Source organism: Saccostrea cucullata, unplaced genomic scaffold, assembly GCF_032062105.1.
Source record: "Saccostrea cucullata isolate Sc308-1 unplaced genomic scaffold, CSIRO_AGI_Scuc_v1 ctg4204, whole genome shotgun sequence".
In the NCBI taxonomy this organism is placed as follows: domain Eukaryota; kingdom Metazoa; phylum Mollusca; class Bivalvia; order Ostreida; family Ostreidae; genus Saccostrea; species Saccostrea cuccullata.
Genome location: NW_026931594.1, coordinates 23,579 through 47,707, shown reverse-complemented (window position 1 = coordinate 47,707; position 24,129 = coordinate 23,579). Strand labels below are relative to the sequence as shown.

The 24,129-nt window shown below is 35.3% G+C and overlaps 2 protein-coding genes across 2 annotated transcripts; both read left to right on the top strand.

The window, feature by feature from the left end:
• Window positions 1-58: 58 nt before the first annotated feature.
• Window positions 59-7,595, top strand: LOC134233092 (Fanconi anemia group I protein-like; the record flags this gene model as incomplete). The annotated part of the gene is made up of 17 exons (XM_062715088.1): window positions 59-127; window positions 213-314; window positions 882-1,064; window positions 1,333-1,454; window positions 1,645-1,824; window positions 2,179-2,358; window positions 2,662-2,825; window positions 3,781-3,842; window positions 4,001-4,169; window positions 4,260-4,387; window positions 4,535-4,691; window positions 5,058-5,242; window positions 5,666-5,782; window positions 6,335-6,421; window positions 6,825-6,920; window positions 7,028-7,195; window positions 7,343-7,595. Coding segments are annotated over 17 exons (2,289 nt in total), but the record flags the coding sequence as incomplete, so codon positions are not given.
• Window positions 7,596-14,470: 6,875 nt separating this feature from the next.
• LOC134233091 (uncharacterized) lies at window positions 14,471-22,790 on the top strand. The gene is made up of 5 exons (XM_062715087.1): window positions 14,471-14,548; window positions 19,109-19,169; window positions 19,291-19,427; window positions 19,901-20,051; window positions 20,265-22,790. The coding sequence occupies exons 1-5, from the start codon at window positions 14,507-14,509 to the stop codon at window positions 22,307-22,309; spliced, it is 2,436 nt and encodes an 811-aa protein (XP_062571071.1). The 5' UTR covers window positions 14,471-14,506; the 3' UTR covers window positions 22,310-22,790.
• The last annotated feature ends 1,339 nt before the right edge of the window (window positions 22,791-24,129 follow it).

Genomic DNA, 24,129 nt, shown 5'->3' with positions numbered 1-24,129 from the left:
GATCAAATTAAAAAAATCTTCTTGACTTTAAACGAATTATTTTTCTTTGTGTTTACAGGGAATCTATGAAGCTTTGTGTAAAAATACTCAAATAATGGGATCAGTTTTGGAAATTCTTCTGAGTCAGGTAATCCACAGTATATCAAATAACAAGTGAAAAGTTATCATCATGAAAACCCAATAAATTCAATGTATAAAATATCTTTTCACAGCTAAAGAAGTACTATGAGCCTACAGAAGATGTGAACCCCCCTGTTAAACTGGATCTCTGCATCACAGCTCAAGGAGATCAGATATATCTAGCTGAACCGCTGGTAAGTTAAAAACTTAGCTTAGATATATCAAAACTTGTGCATGCTTTATTTATTGTTGATATACATCTAGCATTAGAAGGTTTGAAAATTTTAGTTCAAGCATAAACATTGCCAGATCTTAGCATTAATTAACCTCATTCAACATTATGGTTATTAAATGTTGATTTATCAAGAAATTGACAAGCACAGACATATTATTTTCCATTTATTTAAGGAATTATTTACATGACTTGAGAACTACAGTGATGATTCCTTACTCAGTTGACCCAGTTTTTCAGGGTTCTGTGGGTCGCGGGTCTCGGTGGTTCCTGTAGAGGTTGAGCCGTCTGTGGTTCCCTCTATAGTTAAGCCACATTGAGAGCTGTGTTCTTACAGAGAAAAACTGGAGGGTTGATTTATAAATAGTTTTCAATCTGAGTTGTTCCAAGTCTAGAAAATTTGTTATCAGTTCATGTTTGTTTGCCTGTCTTGTAGAAAATTTTCAAACGTAATACTGGTATGGGACATGTTACTTCAAGTCTCTCATGTGATATGCTTTTAATTTATTATGTTTATCTCTCATTGCAGGCTCACTTGATCTGTTGTATCCAGCTCTGCCTGATTAAGGTCAGTGACATTCGTCGTCAGATGAGCGGTGACCATGACGACACGGTAATGGAGGACTCGAACCACACACAACAGGAACTGGAGGACAAGATGGAGTCCCTCGTCACCCGAATGATTAAGTCTGAGATGGAGGACTTTGAACTGGTAAACATTAGTTAAACATTATCAGTATTACAGAAATATCTCGGAACGATCCCTGTTCTGTCTGTCAACATGTAAATCAGTAGATGGGTTAAAGCATTTTGAATCTTAAACTCAAAAGAATTATACATCTTAATTCAGGAATGTGAAATTTACAGGGGAAAATGGGATTTTAAAATGTTATATCGTTTAAATAGACTTAAAATATATAGATGTAAATATTTTATATCTTTATCATGATAAAATAAAATAATATATTTTAAATTTATAGGACAAATCTGCCGACTACTCTCTAGCTAACAGTGTTGGGGTCAAAAATAACATATTCTCCATACTAGTTCTGGGGATTTATGAGTCTTTGATGGAGTACACATTCAACACTGGGCAATACAGGTAATTATAAACAGCAAAAACTTGTACACAGAGAAAATTTTAGAGTCCCTTGTTAGATGTAAAAAAAAATTTCAGTGAGTGTAATTTTCTTAAAACTTGATCTGAAAATGAAGAAATTAAGATTTTAATGAAATGATCCTAGAAATGTCTGTTTTGCTTCAAAAATTAAAGAAAAACCCTTTAATTGTAGTGAGTCAAGCTTGCAGCAGATTTTACATTTGTTTGAGAATTATAAGAAATTGAGTGAAGTTTTGAAAGAAAAAGCTGCTGCTGGTGCTGGAAAGAAGGGAAAACCTCCCACAGGAAATAAGACCCCCCTCAGCCTCCTGTCTATCAGGGGGACCACAGAGATCCTGAGGGCTCTCATTAGGTAGGCAGGGTAGAACCATGTTATTGAACAGGTATATTGGTTTGAGACAATATTGTGAATCACTAATATAGTAATAATCGTGAGGGTTAAATTTTTGCTGTTTTCATCGTATGAAGAGACCCATGAATTTTTATCCTAAAAAAAAAAATCTGTAAAATTTTAAATGTGAAGCTACACAGCAGTTCTTTAACTACAAAATTATAAATTCCCTTGAAACAGCAGTTTTCCTCAAACCTCAAAATTTTAACCTGAGTAAATATAAGGTTTAACAGTTATTACAGTAAGGTTCATTATATTATTTTCAGAAGTAAATAAAAACAGTATAAAAATCACTCTATGGCTTTAATATTTCAGTGAAACTGCACCAAGTTTGACAGAAAATCTGAAGATCTTGAGAGATGACACGGACTTCAGAAGACATATTGTCAATGTGGCTCTACAGAAAATACATCAGGTCCAGGAGAAGGGGGTGTGTGATGGGGCAGAGGGTGGGGATAAAACCAAGATTCTCCAGTATCTTATCTGTCTGGCCAAGTAAGAAATGAGAGAATCATAAATGTTAGGGAGGGACTCGCATATATGTAGATTTACTTTTCTATTGTTAAAAACAATTTTCTGATCAAACACTAGGAAATTACGTGTAAAGTGGTTTTTTTTATGCTTTTCATTTCAAGCATGTAATTTAGTCTACCATTAATGGACTCCATATGCTTAAATTTAAGTTAGGTTAACAAATTGTTCTCAACTTACCATGCTATCTGTTATCCATATAATCATTTTACATGGGAATAAAGCTGCATTGACTTAGACATCAACAAAGATGTACTTCTGTTTCAGGATATTCATCACCCACTACACAGAAAATCAGCGGCCCGAGGAGGAGGGGAAGAGAGACAGGAGTAAATACATCAGTGGCCAGTGTCTAGAGGGGCTGGTGGGGATAATGACCGTTATATCCCAGCGATACACCGAACAGTTCTGTCACTGTCTCTGTGAAATGGGTAAATGATTTATATAATGACCATTATATCCCAGCGATACACCAAACAGTTCTGTCACTGTCTCTGTGAAATGGGTAAATGATTTATATAATGACCATTATATCCCAGCGATACACCGAGCAGTTCTGTCACTGTCTCTGTGAAATGGGTAAATGATTTATATCATGACCGTTATATCCCAACGATACACTGAACAGTTCTGTCACTGTCTCTGTGAAATGGGTAAATGATTTATATAATGACTGTTATGTCCCAGCGATACACGGAACAGTTCTGTCACTGTCTCAGTGAAATGGGTAAGTGATTTATATAATGACCGTTATATCCCAGCGATACACTGAGCAGTTCTGTCACTGTCTCTGTGAAATGGGTAAGTGATTTATATAATGACCGTTATATCCCAGCGATACACCGAACAGTTCTGTCACTGTCTCTGTGAAATGGGTAAATGATTTATAGAATGACTGTTATATCCCAATGCTACACTGACCAATTCTGTCACTGTCTCTGTGAAATGGGTAACTAGATTAAACATGTAGATTAGAATATACAGTTGAACTTTGGTATCTCAAACACTGATATTTTGAATTCCATGGTTATATCCAAGTGATTTTTGAAGTCCCAACCACTTATTTTTGAGTATTTTCCCCTGATATCTTGAATTCTCAGATGTCTCAAAAAACATTTTCTCAGTCATTTTGAGTGTGAGATAATGAGGTTTGACTATATATGCACATTGCTTCTCTTGAATGATTCCTTGTGATTTGAAATGTTAAATGTGTTACCATTTTAATAAGTCCATAACTGTATTGTTTTTGTGAAGGAGATACTTTTAAACTTGACTGAATGTAATTTTTCCATCATATCAGAAAATGTGAAGGCATACACTATGATTTATGATATAACTGTTTACGAGGAAGAATTTGAGTATTTCAGAGTGTATGGCATTTTGTAGTGGACGCTGATGAGTCAGAAGATGTCCAGGAAGTTATTTACAGTCATATTAAAAAGTACCAGGTAAAACTTCAGCCAGTAATGGTGTGGCCTGTAGTTAATTTGTTGAAATGAGTTATTTCTGAAATTCACATTTAGCATGAATACCACACGTGTATATGTTCTGTTACCCTTAGCTGTTTCTAATAAGTTTTATTTCTATTTTTTTTTTTTTTTTTCAGCGACTGGTCATGAACATTTTGAAATCTGACAGTGAAGATAAGAACATGAAGGAGGTCCAGTTATTGCTGGGAATTATACAGATTCTGTGTAAAAAGCTGTACAGCTCGGGGAACCAGTTTGAGAAAGTCTTGGACTGGGTTCACAAAATCTGTACGGAGCAGAGTATTGGTGAGCCAGTAGTACTCATAAATTGATCTCATTTCCTAATTGTGTGTTTATACATGTACATGTACTTACAAGAACCAACTCTCTTTCCAGATGACATCCCTACCTGTAAACTCCTATTCTCCATGCTGTTGGCCATCACCCAGCAGGTGAAGAGTTGTCCGCCCTTGTTACGCGACCTTTCACAGGATGTACACAGTCAGCTGGGGGATATAGACCAGGTGTGTTTTGTGTGTGTAGAAACATTGAGAAAACTGACTTTGTTTATTGTAAAACCACAACGTATTGCCAGTGGAACAAAGCATGCTTAGTGTTTCAGACAATTTTTTGCCATATGACTATTCCAGCCCTAGAATTATTTGTTGTAGGAGACCCAGGTGGAGGACAAGACTCACTTTTCCTTGGTGACACACAGAACCGCGGCCCCGGTCCTGCTGAATTTAGTTTTACAGCAGGTAGAGAGGGAACTGGACGATACAGAGTGGGTGGTGGCCAGACTCCGGGCGGAGACTGGACAGGCCAACGGTCAGTGTGTGTGATAATTATAGGATCAGGAGAATTCTATCAATGAAAACTACACAAAATATGAAGAATATGTGTACATTTATGGTTACCAAATAAGTATAAAACTATTTTTTAACCTCCAATTTTATTTAGGGAGGGATGGGGAAGTGAATAAGTCAATGGATATTGAAAGAAGTAAATATTTCTACATAAAAATTTGAATCTCAACCTTGCTCAATGTTAAATTTAATCCATGCATGTACTTGAAAAGGAATGCTTGTTTAATCAATCCAAATTAATGACACCAAATGTTACATATAATTTTCTATGTACCCAGTGATTAACTATTCTCATCAGTCCTTTAACATTAAGTTTGTGTGGTTCCAGATGAAGCAGAGGTAGACCTGACCCAGAAGGAAGGCCATGAGAGAAGTATCTGTACCAGACTAGGTATACTGGTCACCGCGTTCCATGAGCTTGTCCAGGCCGCGGTACCTGTGGGGGGATGTATGGAGAACATGGTCAAACAGGCCACCAGGCTGTACGGGACCCTAACCATCCTGGTCAAATATGTACGTTCTTCTCTGTGTATTCAAATCTGAACACGAATTTGAAATTTCTAGTCAAATACGGTGTAAACCGAAATTATAGGTGCACTTACATTATTTAATGATAGAGGAGTTTTGTTAGAATCCTTAAATTATTTTATATTTCTCAGAATTTTTGAACATCTCCCATTAATTAGTGTTTAAATGAACCTATATTCCATTTTGTATTCTACGTTTAGTGTAAAGACATTTCTAATGTATCTTATAAGCATTATCATAAATGTGAGTTTGTATTTTAAATTTTTAATGAGTAAATATTTCAAAGTACCTTCATTATCTTTTTATTGGCATGATGCATAGGAAGAAAATGCTTGGAGTATCTTAATTAACTACCTGTATGAGACTCTCCATCCTGTTTGCTGATGATTTTGTTATGTTATTTTTCAGTATCTGAATCTCTATCAGCTAAAGGCTGGCCATTTGTCATCCAGGTTTGAGAAGCTCATCAAATTGATTGGAACCCACTTAACACAGTATTGCTACGCAATGATCACATATATACAGGTATATATCTAACTAAGGACTGCTATGAAGAGCAGACCTGTTTACTCTTACGATTTTGCTGTATTTTGTACAGATTTTTAGTCTAAAATACGTCTCACGTTTTGCTTTTATTAAATTACGGAAATCTGAAATGCGTTCGTTAAGAATTTAGCAGTTAGTTTTTGGTATGATCTGACACTTTTAATCAGTAAAAAAGAGAAAAATTTCAAACACTTAAGTGATGTCTGGTTGCGAAAATGCTGTGGTATTATAAAATGTTAAAGACCATAGAATACTGAGAGACGACGATATGGGTAAACAGGTCTGTAAGAGATAATATACATGTTTATCTGTCTCTCTGATTGTCCAGTAATATTGTACCTAGGTCATTATTTTGCAAAAGAGGAACCATGGAATTTCAAAATGGATTTTTATATGACCCTGACCATGTAACCGTGACCTAACTGTAAATAAATCAATGCTTTGAAATCTTTTATGATGAGCAAGGGTGCCCTTTTCAAAATTTAAAAATGTGTTACACTATAACAATAACCTACTATCTATATTTTGTAGCAAACAGAAAGTGAGCAGGTTCAGCAGAATGTGGACAAAGGGAAAAAGGACAAGAAGAAGCAGGCTGCGGCTCTTAATGCTGGAAAGGTTGGACAGATTGTATTATAGTGCAGACTAAATGCCAGCATGCTGGTGTCTACATGGATATTAGTATATGAGTATTTGTTGACATAATGTTACATGCATGAATTAAGTGATGACCCCCTGCCAGTTTTGATCATCTAGTAGGGAAAACTGTTTGAGGGTTTGAGGGGGTATTAAGAATTTTTTTTAGAATATTGAATTTTTTTTAAACTGCATTACTTAGATATGTGGAAGTATATATGAAATAACTTAAAGTTAAATCCCTTTTAAATCACATGTTTCTTCGTCAGAAATATAATTTTAGTGTGAGCTGTCTTCTCATGAGTTTCCTGACAGTGTATGATTTTCTCTGTTCTTTGAGCATTGTATTAGGTGTAACTTGTAATATAAATCTTTTCTTACTCAGGCACGGGTGCTGAAGGAATCCAGACTCATTCCAAACCTCATTTTCTCCATTGAAACATTTGAAAAGTTCCTGATTCAGCTGTCCAAAAAGTCCAAGGTACTACATCAACCCTCCAGGTTTTAATAACTTAGATACACATCCAACATTGTTCTGTAAATTAAACCATATAAATAACTAAAATGTTTTTGCTATGTAATTTGAAGGTGAACCTGATGGAGCACATGAAGATGAGCACGTCTCGAGATTTCCGAATCAATGTGGCCACGATTCAGGCCGTGATGGAGAACGACTCGGACTCACAGGAATCATCAGAGGAGGAGGAGGAGGAAGAGGAAAACAATCAAAATGAGGAGGATCAGGAAAATGAAGAGGTATGCTGCCCCGCCCCCCTCACTTTCTCATCCGGTTCTTGACCACTTTCTGACCTAAGGTTATTTTTGAAGGACATCTTTGTAAAGAGTAACTTCTTGTAGTATCCATCAGACTGCCTAATTTATTTGATCATTTGTATTTTTCAGAACAGTTCTGAACAGCAAGAAAACACCGCTCCAACCAACAAACGCCCCCCAGAGCCCCTTGATCCACCACCTGCAAAGAAATCCAAACTCGGAAAAAAGTCTAGAGCTGGCAAAGTGTAAAACTTCTTATCTTTTTTAGCAGACTTTGTTAATCCTCTGATTTGTTAAGGCTTATTTGTTAGGTAGATATGTGCCAAATATTTTAGACTTATGTATCTGTATAAACATTTACAATTAAATACTTGTAAATGAATTTTAATTATACCCGCACTTTCTAAAGAAAGTTCGGGTATATTGTTGTTACTCATGTCCGTCCGTCCGTCCGTCCGTCCGTCCGTCTGTCACACTTTTCTTCCCTGAACTCCTCCTACATTTTACACAGTAGCTTAATTGGTTTGTGGGGTCATGTAGATGTGCAGTAAGCTTTCGGAATTTTGATTTTGCCCCAGGGGGTCAAATGGGGGTCGAAAAATGACGTTTTTTAAGCAAAAAGCTCCGTCTTCCCTGAACTCCTCTTACATTTTACTCAGTAGCCTAACCAGCTTTTGGGAGATGGTTGGTGGGGTCATGTAGATGTGCAGTAAGGTTTTGGAATTTCGATTTTGCCCCGGGGGGTCAAATGGGGGTCGAAAAATGACGTTTTTTGTCCAAAAAGCCCCGTCTTCCCTGAACTCCTTCTACATTTTACTCAGTAGCCTAACCAGCTTTTGGGAGATGGTTGGTGGGGTCATGTAGATGTGCAGTAAGCTTTCGGAATTTTGATTTTGCCCCAGGGGGTCAAATGGGGGTCGAAAAATGACGTTTTTTGTCCAAAAAGCCCCGTCTTCCCTGAACTCCTTCTACATTTTATTCAGTAGCCTAACCAGCTTTTGGGAGATGGTTGGTGGGGTCATGTAGATGTGCAGTAAGCTTTCGGAATTTTGATTTTGCCCCAGGGGGTCAAATGGGGGTCGAAAAATGACGTTTTTTAAGCAAAAAGCTCCGTCTTCCCTGAACTCCTCTTACATTTTACTCAGTAGCCTAATCATCTTTTGGTAGATGGTTGGTGGGGTCATGTAGATGTGCAGTAAGCTTTCGGAATTTTGATTTTGCCCCAGGGGGTCAAATGGGGGTGGAAAAACGACGTTTTTTAAGCAAAAAGCTCCGTCTTCCCTGAACTCCTCTTACATTTTACTCAGTAGCTTAACCAGCTTTTGGGAGATGGTTGGTGGGGTCATGTAGATGTGCAGTAAGGTTTTGGAATTTCGATTTTGCCCCGGGGGGTCAAATGGGGGTCGAAAAATGACGTTTTTTGTCCAAAAAGCCCCGTCTTCCCTGAACTCCTTCTACATTTTACTCAGTAGCCTAACCAGCTTTTGGGAGATGGTTGGTGGGGTCATGTAGATGTGCAGTAAGCTTTCGGAATTTCGATTTTGCCCCAGGGGGTCAAATGGGGGTCGAAAAATGACGCTTTTTGTCCAAAAAGCCCCATCTTCCCTGAACTCCTTCTACATTTTACTCAGTAGCCTAACCAGCTTTTGGGAGATTGTTGGTGGGGTCATGTAGATGTGCAGTAAGGTTTTGGAATTTTGATTTTGCCCTGGGGGGTCAAATAAGGGTCGAAAAATGATGTTTTTTATGGAAAAAGCCCCATCTTCCCTGAACTCCTCTTACATTTTATTCAGCATCCTAATCATCTTTGGGAGATGGTTGGTTGGGTCATGTAGATGTGCAGTTAGGTTTCGGAATTTTGATTTTGCCCGGGGGGTCAAATGAGGGTTGAAAAATGACGTTTTTTATGGAAAAAGCCCAGTCTTCCCTAAACTCCTTTTTTGTTTTAAACAGTGGTCTTATCATCTTTTGGGAGAGTTCACTCTTTTGAAATTTTGTTAAAACATCAAGGTCAAGGGGTAAAAAATCATAGCATGTTGGGAGCCTCTTGTTATGGGTAATGTTCACTTGAAATGTGAAAGTCAAATCTCTTCTCAATGAAAAGGAAATACAACATTAATGAAAACTAAGTTAAACTTCAAGGTCAAGGTCACAGAGTCAAAAAGTCATGATACATTTTGGAAGGTCTTATCACAGGTAATATGAATGCCCTTTCATTTATCTTTCAAAATGATCAATTCAAAGCAATTAATTTTTTTAAGGAAATTAGGTCAAACTTCAAGATCATGGGTAATGAAAATCATATTGTATGTAGAATGGTATTGTCCCATTTAATACTAATACACATATTTAATATAAAAGTCCTATCTCTTCTCATTCAAAATATACGACCATGATGACCAAGGTTAAATTTATTGTGACAGATAGGCAGATTGACAAACAAATGAGATTTAATGTACCCTACCTTTAGCAAAAATGGGGACAATAAATGTCTTTGCTGTTCTTGAGAAGAAGATTTATGTTGGAACAAGATGTGTTTGTGAAACACTACGCGCCCGGCGGCAACAAAGTTAAAAAAATCTTCTTTTAGCATATTGATCACAGTCAAGGTCACAAGGTCATTGACCATGGTGTCATTCGAAAGAACTTAATCAGTGGAGTATGCGTACTAAATATGAAGTCCCTATCTCCCATGGTTCAAAAGTTGTGGCAAAAAGTGTAAAGAGCTATTTTTAGCATATCCGTCACAGTCAAGGTCACAAGATCATTGACCTTGCCGTCGTTTGAAAGGACTTTATCGGTGGAGTATGCATACCAAATATGAAGTCCCTATCTCCTATGGTTCAAAAGTTATGACAAAGTGGAAAAAGCTATTTTTAGAATATAGGTCACAGTCAAGGTCACAAAGTCATTGACCATGGTGTCATTTGAAAGAACTTAATCGGTGGAGTATGCATACCAAATATGAAGTCCTTATCTCTGATGGTTCAAAAGTTATGGCAAAAAGTGTAAAAAGCTATTTTTAGCATATAGGTCACAGTCAAGGTCACAAGATCATTGACCTTGATGTCATTTGAAAGGACTCTATTAGTGGAGTATGCATACCAAATATGAAGTCCCTATCTCCTATGGTTCAAAAGTTATGACAAACAGTGGAAAAAGCTATTTTTAGCATATAAGTCTTAGTCAAGGTCACAAGGTCATTGACCTTGAAGTCATTTGAAAGGTTTTTATTAGTGGAGTATGCTTACCAAATATGAAGTCTCTATCCCTTATTGTTCAAAAGTTATGGCCAAGGTTAAAGTTGACAAACAGACAAACAGATAAACAGACAAACAGACAAAAACAACAAAAACAATATACGCCCGGGATCTATCGATCCGGGCGCTTAAAAAGTACCCTGCATATTTAAATGTAAATTGGTTGAAATTAGCCTAGTGGTTCTTAAGAAGTTAATGTGAAAAGTTTGCAGATAAACAGATGGACAACAGAAATCAGTACATTTCAGAAAACAGTATGCTTATAAATAGTTAATCAAGGTGCTTTGGGTAGCAAAATAAAGCTAAACTGGTATATCTAATTCATCCGCAGAGCTTAGTATATTTCAATATGCACAACCTTTTCAACTCTTATAATTATTTTTTAAAATTTATATCACCATGTCTCATTCAAGGGAGAACTAGAGATATGACCAGATGTATATCTGTTGAATATAAAATATGTACATGTATTCTGTGTTTTTTTTTAGTAATTTGTTTGTTTGTTGTGACAGCAACTGTTATGGCAGCTTTTGGCAAAGGTTGAAGTTTCTCAAATGTAAGTCAAACTCCAAGGTCAAGGTCAAAGGGTCTAAATTGTTGGTATCAAAGGGAAAGTCTTGTCACAAGGAATACACATGTGAAAAAAGAGAGAAATCCCTAGAACTTCCTCACCTGTTCAAAAGTTATTGCCAAGGTTAAAGTTAAATTGGATTCAACTCTAAGGTCTAGGTCAAAAATAATTATACCTGTTGAAAGTTCACAATGATTACACATGTAAGAGCATGAAAGTCCTAGCACCACCTGTTCAAAACTTACGCCAAGTTCAAGGTATTTTTCTTGTAAAATTGGGTCAAAATCCAAGGTCAAGAGATCAAGAGGTCAAAATTGGTGGTACCCATTAAAAGGTTTTGCCAAAAGAAATTTACCTATGAAATATTCAAGCCATGTGTATAGCCCAATCCACTTAAAAAATATGGGCAAGGTTAAAGTTTCCGTGGACAGACAAAAATACATAAACATAGGAAACAAAATATGTATAAATAGTCAATTGAAAAAATTTTCTACTACTACATTGTACTATGGAGTCATAAGATCAATTGTCATTTCAGGTACAGGGAGTCAGTGGCTAGGGAGATCAGACCCCCCCCCCCCCCTGGAATTAGCAGTTATTTAAATAAGACTATATATGTACTGTAGAGAATAAAAATGACTTTGGACATCCTCCCCCTTAGAAAACAGGGACTCCACCATCATTGTTTTTATTATTATTTTTTATTTCCATCTCAGGAAATCTTGGGCTGATTTTTTTGACTGAGGTGTGACACCCCCCCCCCCTTTCTGAAAAAAAAAAATTCTGGATCTGCGTCTGTTATATACTGAATGTCCGCAACGGGAGATAACTTGACAATGTGAAATTTGTCGACTGTGGCATGCGATGATCTTTGACCATGTTGACCCTTTTTGAACTTCAACCTAACCATTTGCATTTATTTATTTTTATGCAATCTATGCTAAATCTTGTACTTACCGAATGTCATAGGTCGTGACAACGAATTCATGAAATATAATCCATATAATCCAATTAAAACACAAATGATTTTAACTGACCACACTGCATCGTCAGCATACATGTGCTAAATAATCTCATTCGACAAACCTTTGCTGATTCCTTTGCCAGTATGAATTGGCCGAGGTGTGCCGAGAGGTGATATCTATAAATATGATAATGGGTGACGCAAACCCAATGTGAATGTAGAAAATAAAACTGTTTAGTACAAGAACAAATTTCAAACTATCATAATAAACTAAACTATGTTTTTTTAAAAAATGTGAGGGTGAGAGAGAGAGAGTGTGTGTGTGTGTGTGGGGGGGGGGGGGGGGGGAGATAGGCATTGACAAATTAAACGGGTTGTATTTTCAATGGGTTTTTTTCCCGACCAAATACTTAAATCAGTTTGCACATTTTGATAAATTCATCAAAAACGCTTTGTACTAAAATAATATTTTATGTCGTTGAGAAAGTAAATTTAAAAAGTTCCAAATTATGGGGAAATTATTTATTTGAATCTAATTAAGTAATTTACTTCAATCATTAATTAAATTCTGTTATTTCAGACTGGTTATGAATTAAGTATTTTAAAATACATATGTGAGGCTCAGAGTTGATATGGTCATAGGCATTGACAAATTAATCGGGTTGTATTTTCAATGGGTTTTTTTCCCGACCAAATACTTAAATCAGTTTGCACATTTTGATAAATTCATCAAAAACGCTTTGTACTAAAATAATATTTTATGTCGTTGAGAAAGTAAATTTAAAAAGTTCCAAATTATGGGGAAATTATTTATTTGAATCTAATTAAGTAATTTACTTCAATCATTAATTAAATTCTGTTATTTCAGACTGGTTATGAATTAAGTATTTTAAAATACATATGTGAGGCTCAGAGTTGATATGGTCATCTGAAAATTTTATGTTCAATTTGACGAATACATGTACGGTGATAATTATAGAATTATTTTGACTTCTTCCTTGGAAAGTCCAATATGAATGAGTGTATATTTAGAGGCAAACACCATAGTGCGGGTATTACTGTCTCATGACAGCATCTAGTTTTTTTTTATTTTTACAAATGTTGCAGTTCTATTTAATTTTCCTCATATTGCAATCCTATTGCAGAATTATATGGAAAATCACTGTTGTGTTTCAAGCAACATGAGTTCGTGAAAAACAAAGATATAACATTATATATAGTGGAAAGACAGCAAAGAAGGTTAAATATTTAGTTTGGTGAGCTAAAAGATTTTAAAAAGTACAGCTTTCATGTTTAATCACACTTTGATAAAAAAAAAATAAAAAAATTTATCTACCAGGTTCATAAAATCCAACCCCCCCTCCCTCCGTAACAATTTTATGAATGCGTCTTTTATTGAATTTCCAACAATTTCCTAGTGTGCAATAGCTTTCGTGTTTGATGTTTGTTGAAAATGTTTAGGATCTGCCTAGTACACTGTTGATACTTTCCCGAATTCTCAATGTTCTTTAACCATTTTAAGAAAACGGCACTTGATAAAATGCCCGTTTTTCTGGCCATCAGGGACACGTCTCCGTCAATATTGCTTTGTTGTTGCGACTGATTTCCCATTGACAAGCCCCTATGTCGATAAATGAGAAAACGTCTTCATATCTTCATCTGAGGTGATTTGAAGAAATATGTAGATTATGAATAATATTCAAGCTCACAAGTCCGTTCAAACAATACAAATCAGGAGCAGAGCTAAACATCTGTAAAAAATCAGAGGTGGGATCAGGTGCCATGGAAGAGTAAGCATTTACCAAAATGCCGTAGCATGCTTGATTATCATAGCAAATTTTTTTTCTCTCTCATATAGAACAGCCACGTGAAAGTGGGAGGCCAGCCACAGAATTTTTTTTTTACTTACCTGAAAAAGATGACAAGTAAATAAAAAAGGAAATTTCCCGAAGTCGAAAATCCTATTTCGTCGGGGGTGGGTTTAGGTGCCAACTTTTTTCAGTACCAACTACATTTTCCTTGTATTAAAAAAAGTTGGGGGGGGGGGGGGGGGGGCAACCAGATTTTCAATGAACATTTACTACAGTTTAGGTCATGTTGGGAGAAAAAGCCCCACCCCCGTTGCTACGTGCCTGTAGATTTTAAAAAATAAATTTTGGTACTAATAAACACGGCGGCTTAGAAAGGGATATGTTTAGTATCCATCAGAATCCAGACAGGGACGAAATTTCAACAATTTGTCTTGACTTTCATCCAATCACATTGCAACAACGCACAAGTGTTCTTCAAGATTGACTATTTTTGGCAACACCTGATCAATGGCCTTGCCTGCTCTTACGTTTGCTTTTTCACCAGGGAACATTTTGTGTAGATGTATAGTTATTTTTTCTGCGCCGTAGTTGAGCCATTTAAAAGACACTGCACATGACTGCATCAGACAAAAGGTATTATGCATAAAATCATTACAAGGTAAATTTTAAACCGCAGCAAACTACAAAATGGCGGAGGGTGGAGAGCTCCATTCAGTCTACGTAGAACAGGTAAGAGAATTTGAATCTTTTAAGTTTAGTATGATATTGAACAGCAACGTTCTAAAATAAGAAAAAGCCCCTCCCCCTCCCCCCCCCCCCAAAAAAAATAAAAAATAAAAATAAGTAGGAAAAAAGGGAACTATTTTCAACAAAATTTTTTTTTTGTTTTAAATAAAAGGATTAATATTGATGCTGTTTGCTTGATATGGTAGATCCAGCGTCTCTCCCAGAAAACCTTGTATATTGACTATATTTACATTCAGTTTAATTTTTTTTTGCCCTTGTGATCGAAGATTCTGGAGTTTATAAATGTGTTTGTGAAAACTATGCACAAGGCGACAACAAAGTTCAAAAAAGCTATTTTCAGCATATAGGTTAAGGTCACAAGGTCCTTGATCTTGATGTCATTTGAAAAAAACTTGAAAAGTAGTGAAATATGCATACCATATATGAAGTCTATCTCATGTGGTTCAAAATTTGTGGTGAAAGTTCTAAAAAGCTTTTTTTAACATGTAGGTCACAGTCAAGGTCACAAGGTCATTGACCTTGGTGTCATTTGAAGAACTTTATTAGTGGAGTATGCATACGTAATATGAAGTCTTTGTCTCTTATGGTTCAAAAGTTATGGCGAAAGCTTGAAAAAGCTATTTATAGCATATAGGTCACAGTCAAGGTCACAAAGTCATTGACCTTGGTGTCATTTGTTTGAATTTAAATAGTGGAGTACGCATACCAAAAATGAAGTCTCTAATATCTTATGGTTCAAAAGTTATTGCGAAGGTAAAAGTTGAAAACAGACAGACAAACAGCTAAAACAGGCAGACAGGACAAAAACAATATACACCCCGGATCTATCAATCCATGCAGTAGCATAAAACCTCTTACTTTGGCATAACTTCTGAACGTTTGATGCTTAGGCTTTCATATTTGACAGGCATATTCATGTTGACCTTAACTTTGTGAAGTTTGACATATTTGAGAAACTTTAATCTTCGCCATAAGCTGTCATAGGGGGCATCAGTGTTTTGCAAACACAATGCATCTTGTTCTTTTACAATCTCCTACAACATACACACGAAGACTTGTATCCGTGCGGTATAGAATATACACTATGTAGAAACAGAGACCTGGTAGAACTACTTTAACTTTTATTAAACAAGGAAAATAAAAGATATTCGTGTCTATTGTAGTAAAAACAATTATAGTTAATACAGAATATAACAATTTAACGTATAAAATTAATGTCATTGCCCCTCGCAATTAATGATATAGCTTAAACATCAAAACAGCTATATTACATCTGTTAACCACACCAGTTCTGAAAAGATACAGTTGAAAGAAATTAACACATCTGAAGAAAATATATAGAGAATGTAAATAGAACTATGGAATCCTCTTTTTTTGGATGAAGGAACCTAGTTGTGTTGACAAATCATTATACCTCTCAAACGCGCGGTATTCATTTTGTTGGCCTGATATACGACACCGGCGACTACAAGAAAGAATTCAATGCTTGATGTTGATTGTACGATAAAAAGGCACAATACTTGATTGTATACTTTACTTCCTTAAGGTTTTTCAACCCTCACAAATTTAACGGTTCAAAGTACAAAAATTGAATTTATTTTCATTTATAATGTTTAAATTTACCAATTATTGCGAAAAACGTAAAGGTCGCCATATCATTTAAGATGGTAGACATAAATAAACAGAAGCCTATGTTAGCATAAAAATATTGTACATTTTTTGTAAACAGTATCGTAAATATTATGTAAAAACTGATTCAAATGCATAATTCTGATGCTGAAAGTTCCTAAATACTTGCTACTTATAAGATATTTTTGAATTGTGAATATCAGGGAAACTATTTTACATTAGAAAATCAATCAACATGTATTTACGTCCTTCACACCCATTAAAGTCAAAATATGACTAAAATCGGTCGATCCTTCACTGCAAAATCATTTTTTTTTTAACCTTTATTGCACATGTAAAGGTTGTCCGGTAAAATCGTGGACAAGTAAAATTGTCTCACGTGAATAATAATCATCACTGCGTTCGGAAATTTTCACTACTCCTTAGTACATATTTTCTGAATAAATATACCAAATTTCAAATAGAATCTATATATGTGAATAAATAAACAAATTATGAGATTTTATTTTATGTATTGTATCGCCTTGGATGATATAACTTCAAAGTGTCTAAAACAGCGTCACGTTTAATCTTTGTGCCAAACATGAAGTTGGATAAGTCCCACTTAAGTTAAGTAATTTCACGGATGCATATACTTTTGTCTCCATAAACAGCTGAGGAACCAATCTGGCACAAAGGTGCGATCTTCTGAGGATTTATTAGTAAGTTGCGAATAATATTCCCAACATCAGTCGACTTTAGACAATTTTATATTGACGGTCAACAATGGACAGCGTCTTTTGCTATTATAATATCAGTTTGTCCGTATGTTTTGTACTACCAGGGGACTCGATCAAGAAATACTTCACTGAGAAAACTCCCATTTTATTTCTATACTTAAGATTTTGTGATTTTTTCTCTTTTGTAGTCATTTAAAGTCTCTTAAGTTGTTATTACACCATGTACATCAAACTAAACTGCTCTCCGGTGCGCCGTAACGTCATCAAACGTGTGTTACAACGCACTTTGAAAAATTACGCACTTTGAAAAAATTTGGGACCACATCAACGCACTTTGAAAAAATAAGATTTCTTTTCAAAGTGCGTTAATATCAACCATATTAACGCACTTTGAAAAAATGTATATGGCTAGGTCAGTATTCTTTCAAATCTTAGTAATGATAAATAATTGAACCTGTTAGATAACTCTTCGGTGATGATGAGGTCACTTCAGGATTTGAAAGTGAGCGATTTCAATTTTTCCAGACTTTGAAAATCCTTTCTCTCTTAAATGTTTTAATGTCCTTATTTTTTTTTCCAGTTTGCATGCATCATATATAAACTAAAATTTATTGAAAGTTTTCAACGTTATACCAGCTATGCAAATACGTACATGTACATATATTTGAGTGTAGCATAGGCAGCAGTATCGGGAAGGGGGGGGGGGGCTTAGGCCAATGATCAATGATATGTATAATATAGGGATTGAAAATTGGGGCTGACCTTTGGGATGGGGTGCAGTCCTCTTGCAATTTGCTACCAACGGCTATGTACAATACATGTATAAGAAAAAAAGAGTTGGACTGAGAGACCTTCTACTCGTCTTCTCTTTGTTCTCAATGAGGTTAAATGAGTACATGTAAATGAAAAGTTTTTCGAAAGATATAATTATTACGAATTGATTCTCTCAATTACTAAAATATAAGTATATAATTTTTTGTTTTATACATATTTTTTCAAAGTGCGTTAAATGTCCCCATGGTAAAAATATTGATGTACACTCTTAACGCACTTTGAAAATATTTTTCAAAGTGCGTTGAGTGTGTCCCAAATTTAACGCTCTTTGAAATTTTGTTTTCAATGTGCGTTAATTTTATCCCAATTTTAACGCACTTTGAAAAATTTTTTCAAAGTGCGTTGCCACAACGTCACTATTTTTCATGTGTTGTGTTTATCACTTTCCCATTTCGAATGCTCAGGAAACTGCCAAAAATTGACCAAATGCCTTGAAATTTTTAAAAAGACGACAAAATAAGTTGTGGAATGGAATAAGGATAATGTTTAACCCATCTTATCTATTTAAATATTTTATTTCTAATCAATATACTCATGTACTCTCTAATAAAACCTTCGTTTTTCATCGTGCGCCGTAGGACCGTACCCTGTGCACATTTAAGCATAATAAGATCCTTATTTTCAAGTATATTTTATCAAAAAAGGTATGATACACTTCAGTATGATAAATGAACATTAAAATACTGAAAATTTCAGCTACGTGTGCCCATTATTTTTCAAAAAAAACCCGCTTTGTCCACGATTTTACCGGACAACCTTCGCATATTACAAAAGAAAAATAAATTACAATGTACTTCCAGTTTGTCTCAATTGTGAAAATAAAAGTTTATATTTTTTTGCTAATGTTTCAAGTACAAGCAATCATATACCTTAAAATATAAGGAGGGTTTGAGGTAGAAAAGGTGTGACATGCAACCAGGATAACGAATACTCGAATATCTTTTGAAAAGAAATACATGTACTAGATTATAGTTTTTCTCTCTTTTAACATTAATGAATATCTATTAAAATGAAATACTAGATTATAGTTTTTCTCTCTTTTAACTTAAATGATACAAAGAAGGTCTCATTGTTTTAATACTTAACAGTTTCAAGATTTTAAAATCTTAGCGTTTGTGTTTATGGTCTAGGGACTGGTAGCAAATGATATTACCCCTATCCCCATATTTCCTTACTTCCATTTAACGAAAGAAAGCAATCCTTTTTTCAAAATTATAGTTTAATATAAATAATTAAAATTTTCCTACTCTTTGACCTTCTTGACATAGCCATACCCTTGACTCCCTATAACAATATTTTAAAAATGTGTCATTCATTAATAATAATAAATAGCATAATAAATAATTTTGTTTCTTCACAGCTTTTTCAACGGTTATATGGAGAAACCACAACATCCTTTGATATAAACATAGAAAAGAAAGGTAATTTTTTAAGGCATAGATATTACATCCATTTCTCTCTTTTTTGATGACACGAACTTCAACATTAAAACAAAATGAAAATAAAATTGAGAAATATTTTACATTAAATTGTCCTCCGTAGACTTAGGGATAGAGGTGGCAGGAGGACCAGACGAGCAACACATCCCGGGGGACAATGGAATATTTATCACACAGATCCTAAAGGGAGGCACAGCTGAGGAGGACGGGAGGCTGGCCGTGGGTGATAGGATCCTGAAGGTAAAAATAGGTCCAAATATTGATATATCAACACTGGGGTCAACAAGGCAAAAGAGACAAGAAAGTAAAGGGAATGAAGGACAGTGACAGGGGTGATACAATTGTTAAAAAAGAGTGATAGATGAGGATATAGTCTGTTACTAAGTATCTCCTGAAATTTACGTATTTGCTACAATTTATTGACTTGCAGCAACTATGAATGGTATCAAGATCGCCAAAAGCAGCACGTCAGTTCTATAGCTAGAAATGTTTGTCAATAATTTACCTCTTAAAAACTGTACATACGGAAAGCAATTCAAATATTTTTCTTTATAACGGTTTAGTTTATATGGTCCTCTGTGGTCTATTGCAATTCCATGACGAATTTATATCTGAACCCTGTTTTTTTAAACTTGATTGTATTGTTAAAAAGGGTACAAAATTAATCTTATTTCCTTTCTTTCATAAGTAACGCATAAATGATTTGTTTGCAGATCAATGACACGGATGTCAGAAATATTACAAAGGATGAGACCATTAGACTTCTTAATTCCACCAGAGGTACCTTAAAGATTATAGTGTCAAAGCCTGTTGCTGAATTTGCTCTAACAGTAGACAGGTTACAACGTAGTCTAAACTACCTAAGTAAGTATACAAAATTCTTACACAGTTTCAGTATGGAAGTACATGATTTATACCGGTATCTTATTTTATAATATACCTGACAAATTATAAAGGACTACATCCTGCTTATAGATATACATTGGAAACATAATGTAGGATCTAAATTAATCAAATATGTAGTAAAATATACGTACATATAATTGATAATAACACCCTTCCTTTTTATCTTCTCAGACACTGACACTCAATGTTGTGCATGTCATACCAAAACGGAATCTTGTTGTGAAACTTGTCTTCTTCCCCTGTGTGAAAAATGCCAAACAAATGTTGAAGAAGAGAGACCGGACGTGAAAAATGCCCAGCTTCATAGTCAATGCTTTATATGCAAAAGGAAGGCAGATTTTTCCTGCAAATCATGCCGACTGCCAATCTGTTTTAATTGCAAAACCCCAAACCCACGCCTTGAACGTTTTGTTGAACATACGACCAGAAATGACTTAAAATGTTCCATCTGCAAAATGCCTACAGTTTATAAATGTGAAACATGTAATCTTCCCCTTTGCCAGAATTGCATTATCAGTCATGAAGACAAAGCGACATCAGATGCAGATATTTCTCTTGCCCAACACTTTGTTGAGTGTTTGTTTTGCAAAAGTAATGCCGAGTTTTGCTGTAGGTCGTGTGGGTTACCTCTTTGCGAGAAATGCAAGAAGGAACATGAACTTGATCAAAGAACAGAGAAGCATATGATCGTACCATATGGAGACTATTTAAAGATAGATCATGCAGCAGAGGTTTGTCAGATTCATCCATTTAATAATTATAATGCTTGGTGTGAAGAGTGCAAGATTCCCGTTTGTATCAGATGTGTCACAGATGCCGGACATAAAGGTCATTCCTTCGAAGATTCTCATTCTGTTTATGAAAGAACACGAGGAAACAGCTTGGAAAACTTGAAAAATATCAGAGAAAATCTTTTAGCAAAATGTCGTTTGTTGTGTGAAGACATTGACGCTGATATTCAGAATTCGGAAACCCGTATCTCTATGTTCGAAGAGAAAGTAAAATCTGAGGTGGGGCTTATCAAACAGTTTTTAGACATTGCAATGAAAAAACGAATAGAGGAATTTAAGTCCAAAGAGGAATGGTTTTTGGAAAGATTGAGCTCGCAAAAAGGGGAATTATCCTGTTTCATTTCATACCTCAAAGGAATTTCTGGTGAGTACGAGAAAAGACTGTATTCTAAAGAATTCGCTGGTCTACTTGAGTACCATAGCAAGATCCAGTCAGAAAAGATAAAAGAAATTCCAGACCTTCCTCTATTCTCTCCCCCTGGCATAAACGAAAAGTTTATTGTCTATGAAGATGTCTCCAAGCTTTTGAGTTCTGTATTAAGTTCTCGACACACGGGCAAAGTTCGAGAGGTTGACAAAATTATTCACGAATCCAAAGAGGAGAATGTTTTAAAGATATCCCCGATACGTCCGGAAGCTACTTTCTACATTCATGGATTAAAGACTTGTGACAGCATAGATGTTTTTCAAAGCAACGTTTGGATAAAAAAATCTGAAAACATGCTTGTACAGCTTGATAGACAATGGGGGGCAAAAGACAATATTGAAGTTGATCATGTTGAACGATTAGCAATCGCAAATGGTAGGGAAGTTTTTTATACAGATTCTAAAAACAACTGCATAATGAATCTGAAACACTCTGACGTAAATCTCTTTGTTGAAACAAATCCATGGAGCCCAGGTGCCATCTGCGCTTCAAGACTCACCAATGACCTTCTTGTTGGACTGAAAACGTCCAATGAGTCGAAAATTGTGCGTATCAATGAGGATGGAAAGACAACACAGAGCATCCAGTTTGATAATTCTGAGAAGCCACTTTTTATCTTTCCACATTATGTAGCTGAGAATATCAATGGAGACATCTGTGTATCTGATAAAAATGGCGCTGTAGTTGTGGTGGATAAGACAGGCGTCCACCGCTTCTCTTATTATGGACAACCCTCGGCATGGAGGTTGTTCGCGAAAAGAATTTTACCTTTGGGACTTTGCACTGATGCCTTGGGACACATCATTGTATGTGATAAGTACGAACTAACAATTCATGTCATCGACAAAAACGGGCAATTCATCACCTTCATCAAAACGATAGACATTCAAGCTCCTCTAGATGTTAGTGTTGATAAGGATAATAACTTATGGGTTGTTCAGAAGTCATCGGACACTCTTAGAGTTTTCCACTATTTGTCACAACATGAAAATGCATGAACTTTTCTTTTTCTTTCTTTTTTGAAAGAATAAGTTCTCTGTTCTTTTGAGAAAGAACAAGTTCATGGAGAAAATCCTTGTTTGATAGCTATTCTATGCAATTGTTCCTAGCTTTGATGCCATTTGTATATAGCATTTTTGTTGATGACAGAGAATGTGCTTTCTATAATTTTTGTCTTCTAAGGAGGCCAGGTAACCAGGAAAGTACATCAAAATAAAGAATACTTAGTAATTTGTATGATTGCCATAAATTTCGTTTCGTACGAAATAAAATGTTGAGTAGAAATCTATGAAAATTATCAGATTTCTACATATCAACCTTTTTGCTCTCCTGTAGAAACCTGTGTTCTGAACTATATTGTGTGGGATCTTAATCTTTTGTATTCTGTTTTTCTTTTCGTGAATGCCTCTTTATCATATAAAAATTTACTAGCATTTGTCTTTATTACAAAATGTTTAAAGTCCAGGGATTTTTTTTATATCATTGACAGTTTTTTTTCAATAAAAATGAAACTCGTACATTGTATTTAATTATTTTGTTTAAAAAACCTGATTGTACATACAAGTTCTCTGAAGTTGGTATTAAAAAGATGCCTGAATTTCTGATTGACAATATCTATGTAGTCTTGGGGGGGGGGGGGGGGTTCCAGGTTTTCCAACAATCTATTGTGTCTCGAGTGGCACAAGGTTGGTGCGTCTGCTCTAGAGTAACGAAGTAAGGAGTTGATCCTTATGTCGTGAGTTCGAATCCCACTTTGGGACATGGAGACTGGTCCTTCAGATGAGACCATGTAGATGTCGCAGTAGGTGTTGGCACGGAAGAGATTCCTCATTGCTCAAAGGCCGTTAGTGCTGAGTATAGAACACAATTTGCAGGAAGTAGAGGAGTCTCCATTCAAGTAAAATGTTATCGAGAGGGGCCTTAAATGGCAATTTAATGTCTCATGCAATCAACGACCAACAATCTTTTGGAATTCCTATAAAAACCAATTGCACCCCGTTGTTAGCAGACCTTTTTGTATTCAAATGAGGCAGAATTTTTCCAGAATCTTATACGTAAAAAGAAACATCTGCTGTGGACTTCAACACGACAGTTGAATACCAGGTATATCGACAACGTATCGTTAATTACAACGGTTATTTCCATTTTTAGGTTGATACGATATTTTAAAATTGGTTTAATACTTACTGGTATTATAATCTATTGTAACTACTGGAAAGTACAATAAATTATATGTTGTTCTGAATTTGCAAAAAAACAAGTCTATCCTTTGAATACCACAGTGAGCTTATTTACAAATTTTGAAAAAACTGTATGAGCAAAGGCTTGACAAATTTGCAACATAATGATAAAAAATCTTCATAAAAGAACATTAATTGTCTCATAAGAAGCATATGATCTTAATAAATTAAGCGATTGATAATTAAAGTATATATAGATAAAAAGCGATATAAGATCAATCTATTTATAAAATAAATCTGTATACAGGACATAAAACACGAACCCTAGAACTTCCAGAATGGTTGAATAAGGTGCCTAGGAGGAATGATCATCATCCCTTGTAGATTCACCGGATACACCCGCCACGAGTCATATTTAAACGAGTTTGTTGAAATACATGTTGCATCAACTTATCTGTTAGTATCCTGCTTTGGTTTAAAAATCTATTGTACTCGGAGAATGTTCATATATAAGTTTCTAATTCTTTTGATGATGTAAATGCCATATGCAGGTGAAAGCGGGATATTGTCACTTACATGTAAATAAGAAGAGCAGACGATAAAAACTGGCCATCTCGTTTGCCATAAAATTAAGGGTC

Coding starts and splice junctions, on each gene's coding strand:
- LOC134233091 (XM_062715087.1), top strand. CDS start 14,507: ATGGCGGAGGGTGGAGAGCTCCATTCAGTCTACGTAGAACAG. Junction 19,170..19,290: donor TATAAACATAGAAAAGAAAG/GTAATTTTTTAA, acceptor TGTCCTCCGTAG/ACTTAGGGATAGAGGTGGCA. Junction 19,428..19,900: donor TGGGTGATAGGATCCTGAAG/GTAAAAATAGGT, acceptor ATTTGTTTGCAG/ATCAATGACACGGATGTCAG.